General features: G+C 41.4%; 1 protein-coding gene across 3 annotated transcripts in view; it reads right to left on the bottom strand.

The window, feature by feature from the left end:
* PTPRG (protein tyrosine phosphatase receptor type G) overlaps nucleotides 1-13,676 on the bottom strand; it is a 391,196-nt gene that overhangs the window by 102,244 nt on the left and 275,276 nt on the right. For 2 of the 3 annotated variants that reach the window (XM_066195198.1, XM_066195199.1), the window contains exon 6: nucleotides 5,861-5,927. In XM_066195198.1, the coding sequence (XP_066051295.1) occupies nucleotides 5,861-5,927 (67 nt within the window). Of the gene's footprint in view, nucleotides 1-5,860; nucleotides 5,928-13,676 lie in introns of those variants that run through there. The other variant, XM_066195200.1, reaches the window with a different exon arrangement.

Genomic DNA, 13,676 nt, shown 5'->3' with positions numbered 1-13,676 from the left:
AGAGGTCTTAACTCTTTAAAGAAGGAAAATGTTATTCTGAACCTTTCATGCTTAAGCAGTGCTAAAGCAGAGCAGCTGTTGGCATTCTAGACTGGGATGAGACTTCTCCAGGTTTAACAAAACCTAAGCTGAGGCAGAGCCACATGAGGCTGGACAGGCAAGGAAATTAAGAAATACAGAATAAGCACCAGCAACAGGAGGAAAAAGAAACTATGACAAAGTTCAGAGGAGAGGAGGATCCCTGGAAAAAGCTGGACCCTGGCAGATGCTGAAGTGAAGCAGAAGTGCCCAGAGGAGCATGGATTGTTCACACCTGATCCAGCAGAGCCAGAGCAAAACCACATGTTCTCAGACTTCTCTACCCCTCATTTCACAGCGAACATCCCCAAAACCCCCCAGCATAGTACCCAGCTCCTACTCCCTGCAGGTGACTTGTTCACATTCAGCATCAGCTTTAATTCTTAACTTTTGTGAGTGCAATCTTTTTTGTAAGTTTGAATTAGTTCTTCTGTACAATCTATTAATTCTCTGTCAGCTTGCTGGTCTTTACTCAGCCGTGACCAGCACTGCTTTCTGCAGAGCAGACAGGTGAAGGACCAGAGATTTCCAACACTTCCACCCTTTATTCCTTTAAATGATGCAGACCCCTGCAGCTATGCACAGAGCTGCCCTATATAAAGGTGTGAACTTATCACCTCTGCTCTCATCTTCATTTCCCACTTCCCTCCTCCTCCCCTTTGCTCCACAGCAATCGTGTCCTGGCCCTTTTCACAGAGCTACTCTGACTGTGAACACAAGAACAGAGCAGAAAACAAAAGAATATATCCAGCTCATCCCTGAGGAAAAAAAAATGCTCCTCCACGTTTCCTTCTCAGCTTAATGTATGGTGCTGCTCTCCCTTTGATGGCCCTTCCTTGTTCCAAATTGAGCTGCTGCTTTCTTCAAAGTTTTACTGTCAAAGATGAGGTCCCAGGGTATCACATCTCACCTTCACCCCTCTCCCCCACCCTTCTCTATAACCCCACTGATATTTAGTGTAGAATGCAAACAGCTTGTCAGGCGGTGTTATGGTTGAAGTTCAAAACAAAAGAAAAAACGTGTCATGGTGCTAATGGTGTTTTCTTGTTATTATGCCTTCTGGTGTGATAGATCCACAGGTAACTAACACCGTCTAGATTGCTTCTTTTTTAGTGCTGATTTATTTTAACAGGTTATTCACTGATTTTTCACCTAGGACAACTGGAGAGATGTGCAACATATTTATTCTCTATCCTTTTTCATTATTAAAACAGTTGTTTCCACTGTATTTTGGTAAGTTCTTCCCCAGCAAGACCAGAAATTTTAGTAAGTCACTTGCCTGACCACTTCTGGCCCATCTCAAGGGAGATCCAAGACAACACTCGGCTCCATGCTGGGTTCCAATTACAGCTTTTTAAGACTTTTTTCCAACCTCCCTTTTAAACAAACAAAGGTTCCTTTCCTCCCCTCACCCCACCTCATGTTCACAAACAAGCAACAGATGCCATTGATTCACTTTGTACCTTAGCTTTTGATCTGGTAGCACTTTGATTTTCAGAGCTCTCTTTTGACAAGGAAGGGAATAAGAGCCCCATTTTTGTGACATTGAGCTTTTTCTGCTGTGGTAATTTATTTGTGCTCTAATAATTTTCTGCTGATCAGTGTAGATTCTTGATGACAGCCACAGAGAATAGGACAGAGGGACAAAAACATGGTTTCCATCACCCTGAAATCTTTTCCAGGGGTAGTGTGGGCTGCTGTCCCCTCTGACAACGCTTTGCCTGCACAATAAAATAGGACTGTGGTCCTGTGCAGAGCATCCGTGCCAGGCTGGGAAAAGGTGAATGTCACACAGCCTCCAGCACTGGGTGCTGCCCCAGGACTGACATCAGAGAAGAAGGCTCATTTTAATGCTTTCCACACAGCTGGTAAAAACAAGGGAAAGGCTTCTCTCAGAGGCTTACATACAAACCGGTACCAAAAAGGGCAAACCAAAGACAGCAAAGGTGGGAAAAGCAATGTTTCTGTGCAATAGCTCCATCCTGCCAGGTGCTCCTCTGAGACCTTGCTGGAATGTGTGGCAGGCAAAGCTTTCATAGCTATTTTAATGCAAATCAACTGTGTAACACATAACCTGGTATTTCACAGTCTCCTACTCCCACAAGGGCACAATCGTTCCCTCTGAGGTCTCACCACCCTCCTCAGCCCTTGCACAAGAGCAGTTCCTTCCTGCCCTGAGATCCTCAGCATCACGAAGGATGCGGAGCAGAGAGGCGCTCAGGGCAGGGCACCCAGCTGAGCACATCGGCAGCAAAACAGGCCGAAGAGTGCAGCACCAGGACTGCCCCAGGTGTGGTGCAATCACAGCCAGGCACCAATGACCTTTTTACCTATGATCCAACTTCAATGAACAACAGGCATCATCTGTTCCGCCAGGACCAGAATTGCTGACCCTTCCCACCAGCTTTCATGATGAGAAGAGCATTTGTAGAGGAGCTAAAAAAGACCCCCAGCAATCAGAGCTGAACAACGCTGGCAAGTCAGTGCCAGAAAATCCAAATCCCACCTGCCTGTACCCCATCCCTTCTCCAGGGAGGGCTGCCCACTCCCAGCTGTCAGTCCTGGCTGGGCTCCGTGGCAGACACGCTCCCCACGTGCCCTGGGGCAGGGGAAGCAGGAGTGAAAAGAGCAGGCACCTGGCTGGCAGGAGGTGTGACAAATCCTTGGCAGGGCACAAAACCAAAAGCAATTTTAAAATCAGCATCAAGCATTTGACAGCTCCTGTAAGAGCCTCCTCAGCGCTCTTGTGCTGCTCTTTGAGGGTAGAGGCAGGAGCAGGGGAGAGGTGTGGGAACATCCTGTTCAGCAGGAAGAACATGGGACAAACCCCAAAGCGTTATCATAGATCCAGACATCACTTGGAAGTTTGGTACACCATGGCTTCCCCTCCAGCTAAGAAACTTTATATGGTTGCTCATGTAAAATTAAGTTTAATGTGGCCATTAAGATTCTACAAAATCATGCCTGGAGATGAGGAAACAAAATCAACTAAGTAGCAACTAAGCCTGTATTGATTTTTATGTGTATGTTTCTCTATCATTGTTACTAAGCTGGTGACACTGTGAAGGGCACAATTATTTATGTTCCATCAAATTAGTAAGTAATTCAAATCCCTGATGAAATATCAAGCAAAAATTGCTTTCGCTTCTACAGAAAGTACTTCTGACTTTGGAAATGTTTGCATACCCCTGGAAGGGCAATATCAGAATACAAGAACTTCACAGAAAAAAAAAAAAAAAAGCATACAAAAAAAAAAAAAAATTTGAAAGCCCCAGCTCATCATTCACAAGTACCATCTCTCCATCCACCTGAGTGTTACCAGATCTGTCACCACTATGGGGACAGGCCAGTGTGGGAGCCCTGTACAGTGTGGTGCAGAGTGGAGTCCCCATACAGGACCAGGCCTTCTAGTAAATGACCAAATGAGGATGATGAGGGTTTGTGTGGGTGTGCCATTCCCATGCCGAAAACTCAATGAGTGCTCTGCCAGATGGAGGGAGAGGGACAAGAAAACCTCAACGTTTGTATGTATTCTTAATTTTTACCTTATATGTATGTGCCTCTGTATTGTGACAACCACCTAAAACCAACATAGTAATGCAAATGTTATAAAATGCAAAGAAACTTAAGGTTTCAATTTTGCCTTCTTTTGTTGGATTCTCGCTTGATCCAACCACTCCATTCAAAAGCCACAAGAGTTTTCCACTGTATTGAAGCCAAAAAGTCCATGTTGCCTTAGGGTCCCAGTTGAATGCAGACAAATGGAAGGCAGGAAGAAGCTTTTCAGATAAATTCATAAAACTGTGCTCATGCAAGATATGAGTAAATCGCACCAAGAAAAAAGAAATGGGAGAATCTGGAATAAACCCCTCACATCTTTACTATTATTCTATACAATAACATTAAAAGAGAGATATGATATGAGAATTCTTCACTGAAGTGTTCTATCAATATTTAAGTTAAAGAGAATGATCTCTTTCAACAACTGCGTTGCAGGAGGAAATTCCTTTACTCTAACCACCAAAAGAGCCTTAGAAAAGGCCTTTAATCAGGGCCTTTGAAACAGGAAGGAAAGCATGATTTTCCTCTTTTTCTTCCTTAATGTTTTGAAAAGGAAACAAGCTATTGAAATATATCAAGCGATTTCCTTTACTTGAAACACTAGCAGACTTCTGTGCATTGTGTGTAAAACAAAAATAAACGCCTTTTATCCACCCAGATTTTGCTGTGGGTAAGACAGCAGGGAGATGGAGTGGTCATTATGTGGTCAGGGAATCACAGCCTCGGGACCAGTCACATCCTACCCAAACAATTAATTTTGGGAACGGAATAATCCTCTTAGGAGACACTGGTGTGATTATCCATGAGTGGCTGTTTTGTCTGTGAGGAGCAAGACAGGGAGCAGAAAAACCTGATGAGGTGGCTAAAACACACCAAATGTGTGCTTGCAGGCAGCTGGGAGTCTTGGAATAGAAAGCAGGTAAAGAGAAAAACTAAAAAGAGATCGCAGTCCAGCTAAATGGCAGCTTAGCTGCAGTGTCAGATTACAGACACCGAAAAAAACCTTGCAGCCTAACGCATCCCAGCTTTGCTTTTGCTGGCCTGTTTTGTTATCCAGAGGCAGCGAGGTAATAACTTCTATTTTTGTGGAAAACCACACCAGTTTTTCAGCTCAGTGTGTTGTTTTTATTTCACAGCAGAACACTGCAATTTATAAGGAGCAAAACCTACGGAAAATTCTCTAAATGAAGGACTTTATGGCATGTTATCATTTAACCCGTTTTTCACTGTGTTTGGATTTATTTGCCTTCCCAGTTGCAAAGTTAAATGATTCTGAAAGGAGAGCAATTAATCCAAAATCCTATTTGTTTTAATCTAACACTGTCAAGTAGTTTTAGGTTTGCAGTCAAGAGAAAAAAAGTGTCTGCTAAGCTCTATGGCACTAGCTAATGTCTAAAGACAATCCTCAGAAAAGGTGCAAAGATGTTTTATCACAGCACTATAGATGGAACAGAGATTTATTATTGCACTGAGCACCATTCCAGCAGATGCCTTTTGAATTACAATGAGATTATTAAAACTTTACAAATCATTATTTTAAAACCTGACAAGAGTACTTTGGGAACTGGAGCATCTTGATGTCATCGTTGATGATACATTACCTATGGTAAGGCTTCAGGAAAATTCCCAAATAAAAGATTGGTTATAAAAGTATAAAATATATTAATATTTATTTTAGTACCTGCTGTAAGTTCAAGGATAATAGGTATATGCATCAGAACAGCTGAATGATTGTATTTATGCCAGCACTAGAAAGATGTTCATCTGCTGCAAAGTTTAATTAATTTTCATAGATAGTTAATTTTCTGTTTCATTATCAGTTCCCTAAATTTGAAAGACAAATAATTTATTAACAAATAGAAACTTCAGAGAGGTGTATTTTTAGAGCAAACAGAAGATAAATAACAGAGTGAAGTATCCAGGCTGCCTTCGAAGTTCTAATACAAATGATAGATTGCAGCAGGTTGTGATTGATAACTTATGCATTCTGGAGCACTGACTGAAAAGAAACAAATTGTTTACTGTTCACCCCAAACCATTCTCAGGTAACAAATGACTCTGATCTTTACCAATCAAATAATGGCTGTGATGCCCTTAAACATCGGTGAATGAGGAATGTGTAGGTTCACCGTGTCCTTCCAGGAGTGACCTGATCCCTTAAGGACAATATTTCGGCCCCTCTCCCCTTCCCAACAAGTAGAAAGTTTAAGCAGCTACTTACCATGATGTACAACGCCCTTCAACCCATGGATAATGGGATCCAGTGCTGAATTGTCCCTCTGACTGACCTACATGCAAAGGATACAGGATTGGTTACATCTCCTCTGGCATTAGATAGAACAGTTTCAGTTTACTCTTCTAATAAGGAAAAAACAAGTTGTTACCCAACAAGCTGCTTAGTTCTCACATTTACAATGGATCTTTATCAAATGCCAAAGGTACACGGTGTCACAAAATAAAGTGAGGAAGGTTAAATTAAAAAAAAGGTGTCCTCTTCATTCTTTAAAACATTAACCCCATTATCAGCCCTGCAAAGCCTAAAAGCACAGAGCTGATTTTTCTCCATCTACTCCTGCTTTCATAGAGGAGAACTACTGTGATAAACAGAAGCCATCTCAGACCAGTTCATTCCTTACCAACACGGCCATAAATCTGGTGCTGCCACTGCAGTCAGTGAGGCTGGACCCCTTTCAGCCCTAATGGAGTTGGGCCTTGGCATCTCAGTGCTATTCGTATTTTCAAATTTATTTAATTTAGTGTCAGTCGGACAAAGGAAAGGCAAAAAAGCTCTGTAAGAAGATCTAGAAAAAAATCATCAATTTTTTGACACTGCAATTGCCTGCACTGCCAGACCAAAACCTGCAACATTCCTTCTATCACTCAGAAATTGCCCATGTCTTTCACAACAGTGAGATCCAGCACCAGAGACAGGGGGGAAAGGCAGCAGGAAGGATTAACCCTGTTGAGCTCCACGACTTCCAAATTAAACCCATCATTTCAGTCACTTACTTGCACATAGCCAAGGAATCTACAACCAATAATGCAATTTTTTTTTTAACCTTTTGCCTCTTCAGCAGTATTGTAGGAATAACTCACAATTTCTGTGAGCATGTTCCATTATTTAAAATACTTGCCAATTTACTTGTGGGATATAAATACTGACATATATCTTATTCATGGGGTACATTCTTCCTTTTTTTTCCCACCAGTCAGCTTCAGAACCTGAGCCGTGTTGATAATTTCTGGATGGACAGCTCCTAATGGGAAACACATCAGATGCAAAAGAGCTGCTCTGTATTTTACTGCCTGCTGATGACCTCAATGTCATGAGGAAAAACAGAGTTTAATCACATTATGGCTGTGTATTAATGTATTTGGAAAGGAGTGGAGACAAAAGAAGAAAACCCTGAGAAAGGACCTTGTGCCCAGCAGGGAACACACTGACGTATGAAGGGCAGAACCAGCTTGGAGCTGTTCCTAGGAGGAGGACATCATTGACCACAGCACATCCAAAAAATATGCTGTAAAAATATCCCAAATTTTAATAGCCCGACAAGAAAATTGGAATCCACCACTCAAGTTTCAGAAGCACAAGCACCCCTCATCTTGTCTTTCCTCCCTATAACTAATTAAGAATCTTAGGAACATCATTATCTTCTCAGCCAACTGCATTGAGATAAACCACAACAAACCATTTTTCTGTTCTCCGTTTATTTGCCCTGTGAACTACTCTGCTGTGTTCAGGACACATTCTCATGCACTTCTCTAGAGACAAAATGGTTTAGTGTTGTAAACGGAAATTGAAAATCCTCTCCTCATCGCAGTACTCCAGAACTTGCAATGATCATCTAGGGCAAGAAATGCAATAAAATTATCAAAGCAGCAAAAGCAGCTTTGAAATATATACAGCTCAGATGTTACTGGACATAACACTATTACCCTGAAGGCTGCAAGCTCTTTGAAGCATGAACTTTTATATGCCCAAAGGGGTGCTCTGTACACTTTGAATCCTGTATAAATAATAATCACAGGACAGTGGACCCAATTACCCACTTTGTAGGTTCTGTCTGACATCTGACGAATCAAAAAGAAACACTAAAAATACAGAGCCTATTGTGAGACACATTCCTGCATCTTTTCCATTTATCCAGGTTTCTCCAACCATGGGCACCATTGAAAAAAAAAATCATTAAAATGCTACCAGCATTTAAGTACAAGAACATAAGAAAATTTTGCTCTGGACTTAAACAATGTTTTATTTATTGCTGCCTAACCATAAGTGGTAAAGAGTTTTATTTTGTTTACTTTGGTTTTATTTCTTGCGACAGCTGCAATCAGTTTGAAGAAATCAAATAGACAGAAAGGATCATAAAGGTTAGAACTCTTCCTTTTGGGATTTTGTGTCAAAGTAGATCAATCCTTAACCTCAGCCCTGGCAGCGCCCCTTTAATCTGAGGTGGTGTGACTCTATAGATCTGGCCATGCAGCCTCTTTGATAGCACATTCTGCAGATGTGCTGTGTTCTTCAACAGCACAAAACCAACACGCACAGGATTTCTATGGAGGCTGGAAGACAAATGCTCCATGCATCTGTAATCTTGTTTTCTCCAGGGGTATGGAGAGCGGGGTCTCACGTTTCTTTAAAAATCATATTCAAACAAGTACCACTTGCAGAGATGTCAGTTCAGACCTGCATGGGATGTAGCTTTTTCTTCCTTCCAGATGCTTTCCTTCTTCTTACCTTACATTCACACACAGTTCTCTCACACTTCAGTACAACTGTTTCAGATCTTGGCAGGACCATTAGAAAAGTGACTAAAAGTTTTCTCATTTTCTGGAGGCATTCAGACTTCAGAACAAAAGTTTTCTTACATCTTTTTCTTCTTCAAATTCTTAAACAACCCAACCCCCCTTGAATTTCATCTCTCTCTCTCTTTTTTTTCCCCCACTTCTTTGTATCCTTTTTCTGCCTGTGTTCACAGAGGAAATCAGGTTTCTGAAATCCAAAATGTCAAGTTCTATCCCCATTGCTGCACATCTCTGGTTTAACTGGCCTGCAGCTACCACGCTGGTTGAGATCAGAGATTCACCCATACAAGAATTCTGTCTCTGATAACAGCTGATACTTAAAAGAAAGGAAGGGAGGAAAAAAAAAAAAAAGAGAGAGAGAAAAAAAAAGGCAGAAGGAGAAAAGGAAAAAAAAAAATCTCCAGGATAAGAAGTGTCCTTCTGACCTGCTTTATGATTCCATGTCATGAAGCTTGAGCTTATATCCTCCTACAAACTGTTTTTAACTTTCTTTGTTATATGTGTTCTAACCAGATTTTTCTTTAGTATCTTATGAACACATCCTGAAGGAAAACAGCAATGAATTATTCAGATTGACCTTACATTCCATATTTCTGCTGATACCTTGGAGAATTACAGAAAGATCACATATCTGTAACTGGGTCTGGGCACTTTGGTTTCACCCAACACACATCTGCCTAAGCTGGGCAAAGCTTTTCTTTTCCTGTGAGTGAAGTGTTTCCCCCCTACTCCTTCAAGACCCTATCAGAAGAAACACCAAGAACGCCAAATTTCTTAAGCCATAGGGATTCCAGGCACAAACACAAGCCTACAATGCTGCAGAGTGAATATTAACAGACAGATGGAAAAGCATCCTGAAACTGCCCTAAAATACCCGCAGTACCACTACTACAAATGTTGTTTCCTGTACAAGATGTTTTTGCAGAAAACTGACTAACACTCTATAGGTCTGTAGTAAACAGATTAAATAATGCTTGTGTGCATCATTTATAATTGAAAAATGCCTGTAATCCTCTCCAGCAGAAATAAATAGGTAACTATCATGCTAAGCACAATGGAAAAACAAACACAGAGATGTCATTAAGCAGTTTCCTGTGCTAACAGAGCTCTCACCATAGGGTAAATATGGGATGAACATGACATGAAGAAGCAAAATCTCTTGTTTATTGTACCCCTTGGGTGACTTCGATAGCTGGTGCACATGCCAATCTGAACAGAAAGAATGGCTTGATGTTAATGCAATGAAACAAGACAAATATTTGCAATATGGGAAAAGGCAAGGCACAAGTGACCCCACTCTACAGTCATAAGCCAGATATGTACTTCACATGAAGTCATGATGGAAATCATACTCTAGACAGGATAGATTTACTCACAGCTCCTGCATCTGATGCAGGGACTGAGAAATTATTCTTTCTTCAGTGAACAAGGCTGATCAGCCATGAACTCTATTGACAGGAGTGTTAATGCCTCTCAGTAGCACAATGTGTTGTCCCTGTGCTTGAAAGTGGTGTTTCTACTGCTGTACCCCTGGGTACAGGGAGCTCAGGATAACATTCATACTCCAAAGAGGACAGTTTCAGTGACTGAGCAAAGCAGGAATGTGACCAGAGGACAGACCAGAGCACCTCAGCCAGGCTTACCATGCTAGTCCAGCCACCAAGCCACAGCACATGAAAACAGACTTTACTGGGCAAGGTACCAGCCCCGTGTTGCAGCTGTACTGAGCTCAGCATGCCCCCAGGAGCTAAAAACCACCAATCCATTCTCATTCTCTATCACTCAATGTAAAGCAGGCAAAGCTCTCTCTTCTTCTGATTATTTTATAGGACAAATGCGGAACCTTCTGAAGACCCTGATTTATCAAAACTCAGCAGACTTGTAAAGTGTTAAAATTTATACCACATGCTGTATAATTAAAGCCATATGCTAAAGTCATGTAAGTAATCCATGACCTGTCTTTCTGCTGGAAACAGTTCTGTAAAGCTGAAAAAAAGATCTCAGGCAAAAATACTGATCTTACCACGCTTATTTTAGAAACAGTAACAAAAAAAAAAAAAACAGGGAAGCCCCCAAATACACACTGAGGCAGTTAGAGAGGCCACACAGCAGCATCAGACCTTAACTCTAAGATCCCTGTCCGAAGGACCAGACACTCTCCATTGCCCAAAGCTCCAGACAGCCTCTCTGAAACCCACATTATCCCCCCACCAACCAAGGAGGTCTGGAGGGAGCACCACAAAGCTCTCTAATGATCGCTGGTACCAGCTACCTTGTGAGAAGTAGGTGAATATTAATCATTTGAACAGATCAGGAGTAAAGAATGCACTTTCCTTAAAAAAAAAAAAAGTTTAAATAGATGTTGTGTGGAAGAAAAGGGTGTGGGGAAAAAAGGACTGAAGAAAACTCACCTATTTGGGTTGATACAAAATATTAATTTCTCTTTCATTTCCACCTTAAAAAATATCTGGCATTTAGACATTAAACTGTCATAAATTTGCAGCAACTGCTTTCAAGCTCATTAAATGGGCTCACAGACAGTATTGCAAAGCATCTCAAAGTGAAGGAGAATGCCACAGTCGGCTATATTGAAAGGTGAAATGACATGCATTTTGTGAAAGGCAGAGGAAAATGAATGGCAACAATTTTGTGATACAGTACCTGAGCCTTTCCCCTCTGAATAGTGATATAATTTACTTTTCTCTCCCACTGCAACATTTGGCCCTTGACTTGGAAACTAAATCTTCAATCTATCAAGCCTTACCCATCTGCTAAGTAAAATGGCCAAGAAAATCTGCATGCCTTGAATTCGATATAGCCAGCTGCTCCCAGAGTGCTGAGCATTAACATCCAGAGACCATCCTCTCATGCTGCAAAGGACGGTGTCTGCCAAGGATGAATGACTACATACTTAACCGTGGCAGCTGAAGCCAGTGACAATGGCTGACACAGAAAGATGCCAATGTGTCAAACTCTACTCTCAATTACAACAGTGAAAGTCAGGGGTAATATTCCCCCAACCGTGCGCCTTCAGCTCCCATACAGCCTGCAGTTAAGATATACTGCTCACCAGCCAAAAACCTAAGCTCTAAGCACTCTGTACAAACAACTAAGAAGAAAAAGAAAACTATTATGAATTAACTAGGTTGCAGAGATTAAATTGCCCTGTAGGGTTTCAGGACAATCAACATGGTTAAACAATTTATTCTTCTAGCAGCTCGGTGATGTTGGACAGGTGCCAGTCCCCAATCTCAATGGGAAAGGACCTGATTTTCAGTGGTTTAGAACAGAAATTAGAAGAATCCCATTAACATGTACACTGCGCCACACAAAATGTATTTTAACATCACAGCAACAGGATTGAAAGAATCCAAGATAATCACCATCAAAAGAAACATTCTTTTCTCACTAAAGGGAAAGCACTATGGATATTGCTTTTGAAACTTTTCAAATCCATGTCTTCAGGACCAAATAATTTCAGGGCTAGCTATCAGCTTGGGCAGGCCCTACTCCTAATCCTCCTGAACAACAATGCTTTAACCTGCATCGGTCTGCAGCACTTGGAAAGGATCCTGGCTTTGTGGTCCACACCCTTCTGCTCTGCACTAACTCCATTGTCCCACCTCTTCTCACCCTTTTGAAGTCCACACTGTAAAATCTGATTGTGGATAAATATCTAGTTTCTTAAACATTACTGAATAAAAGGAAGTGAAAGATTTCAGCCAGATCTGGAATCTGGATGAACAGATATGAAAAGTTTACATATGCTTTGTTTTGAAATAAAGTAGGAAATATTTATCTGGAGCTTTCCAGGAGAACTGACGGGTGAGAAGGGATACTGGTTGACACAATAGCACACTGAGCTATCTGTGAAGCCAAGAAAATGCCTACAGAGCTCCCGACATAATGATAAGCAAGATTTGGTGCTCTAAGTTTTTCACCTTCACAAGCACTAAATGATCCAAGAATGATAAATTCCTGCTCCTCCACAGATGATATTTTCTTCCATCTCCCCCATATAAGCTATAATTGCACATCTCCCATATGAGCTGATGCAAAAGGACAAATCTGGCCAAAAGCCTGCAGCCTGACAGAGGTGAGCAGGGAGGCAGAAGGCATTTGCTGTGTAATGAATGGACTGCCCAAAGTAAGTATCCTGCAGAATATAAGGGAAAACAAGAAATGGAAACAGCCCCCTTAATACTTCAATTTTCCACTCATGCGTAAAATCAGAGAGAATAACAGGTACCCAGGCAAGATGTGACACTGAACCTTATGGTGGCACATGCACTGTTTCACACAGATGCTACCATGACCTTTGATTTTTTTAAACAAATGTGCATTAGAGCTGATTTTGTCTTTGCCTACGGCAACTGGTTTCAGGTTTAGGGATTTGAAGGGAAGCTGTGTTGAGTCAAATTTGGGTTTTGGCCTTCAGGTATTAATAATCCTGCTATGAATGAAAATATGCTGAAGTCATAGAGGTGCATATGCTGGACGAGGGGTGTTCCTGAATGTGTCGTTCACTATTTAATTTGAAGAGGAAAAAAAAAAATTAGTGAGTCTTCCAATGATTGGTTTGAACAGAGTAATGGGTGTGCATTGATCCTTCTAGCTAATTCCGCTTTGAATAACACATCATTCTGACTGAAAGCTTGCTAGTGATGTATTAACTTCATATTTCACTACAGCTTTGGAGGATATCTACTAGCAGGGTATATTAAGTAGCCATGCCAAAGAGGAAGCTGCACTTTCTCCTTTACTTTTTTGAAGTCCACAATGGTTTTAAAAGCTATTGAACTGACTTTGGGGTCAGGTGTTATGGCTGTCCCTCATGTTTGGTTGAGTGCAATGAAGCTGTTTGCAACCACTGCTCTTCTCAGCCCCTGCATCACTTCATAGCTGCTGCCTCTGCACCTGAGTTAGTTGCAGACATCCTGGGACTAGGATGGGACAAAGTAAGTTATAGATCAGCAACTTCCCCTTTCATTATGTCCAGTAGGGATGCTTGAAAACACGAGGAGCATAAACAGTCACTTTTACACCACAGGTTGCCTGAAATACCAGTGTCATAAAAAGAGCAAAGCACTGGCTACCACAGAGCATTGGGCAGAATCTGTGTGTTGGTGCAATGTCCTGACACAAGAGACTGTATTGAAAAAAAGAAGCAAGACCGTAAAACTCCGAGGTAGAGTTAAGTCTGCTTAATAACTCATCTCAGAGTGCTC

This window comes from Chamaea fasciata, unplaced genomic scaffold, assembly GCF_029207755.1.
Source record: "Chamaea fasciata isolate MVZ Bird 193981 ecotype frontalis unplaced genomic scaffold, bChaFas1.0.hap1 SCAF_13, whole genome shotgun sequence".
Lineage (NCBI taxonomy): Eukaryota > Metazoa > Chordata > Aves > Passeriformes > Sylviidae > Chamaea > Chamaea fasciata.
The sequence above is the reverse complement of the archived record's forward strand: the minus strand, read 5'-3'. Positions and strand labels throughout refer to the sequence as shown.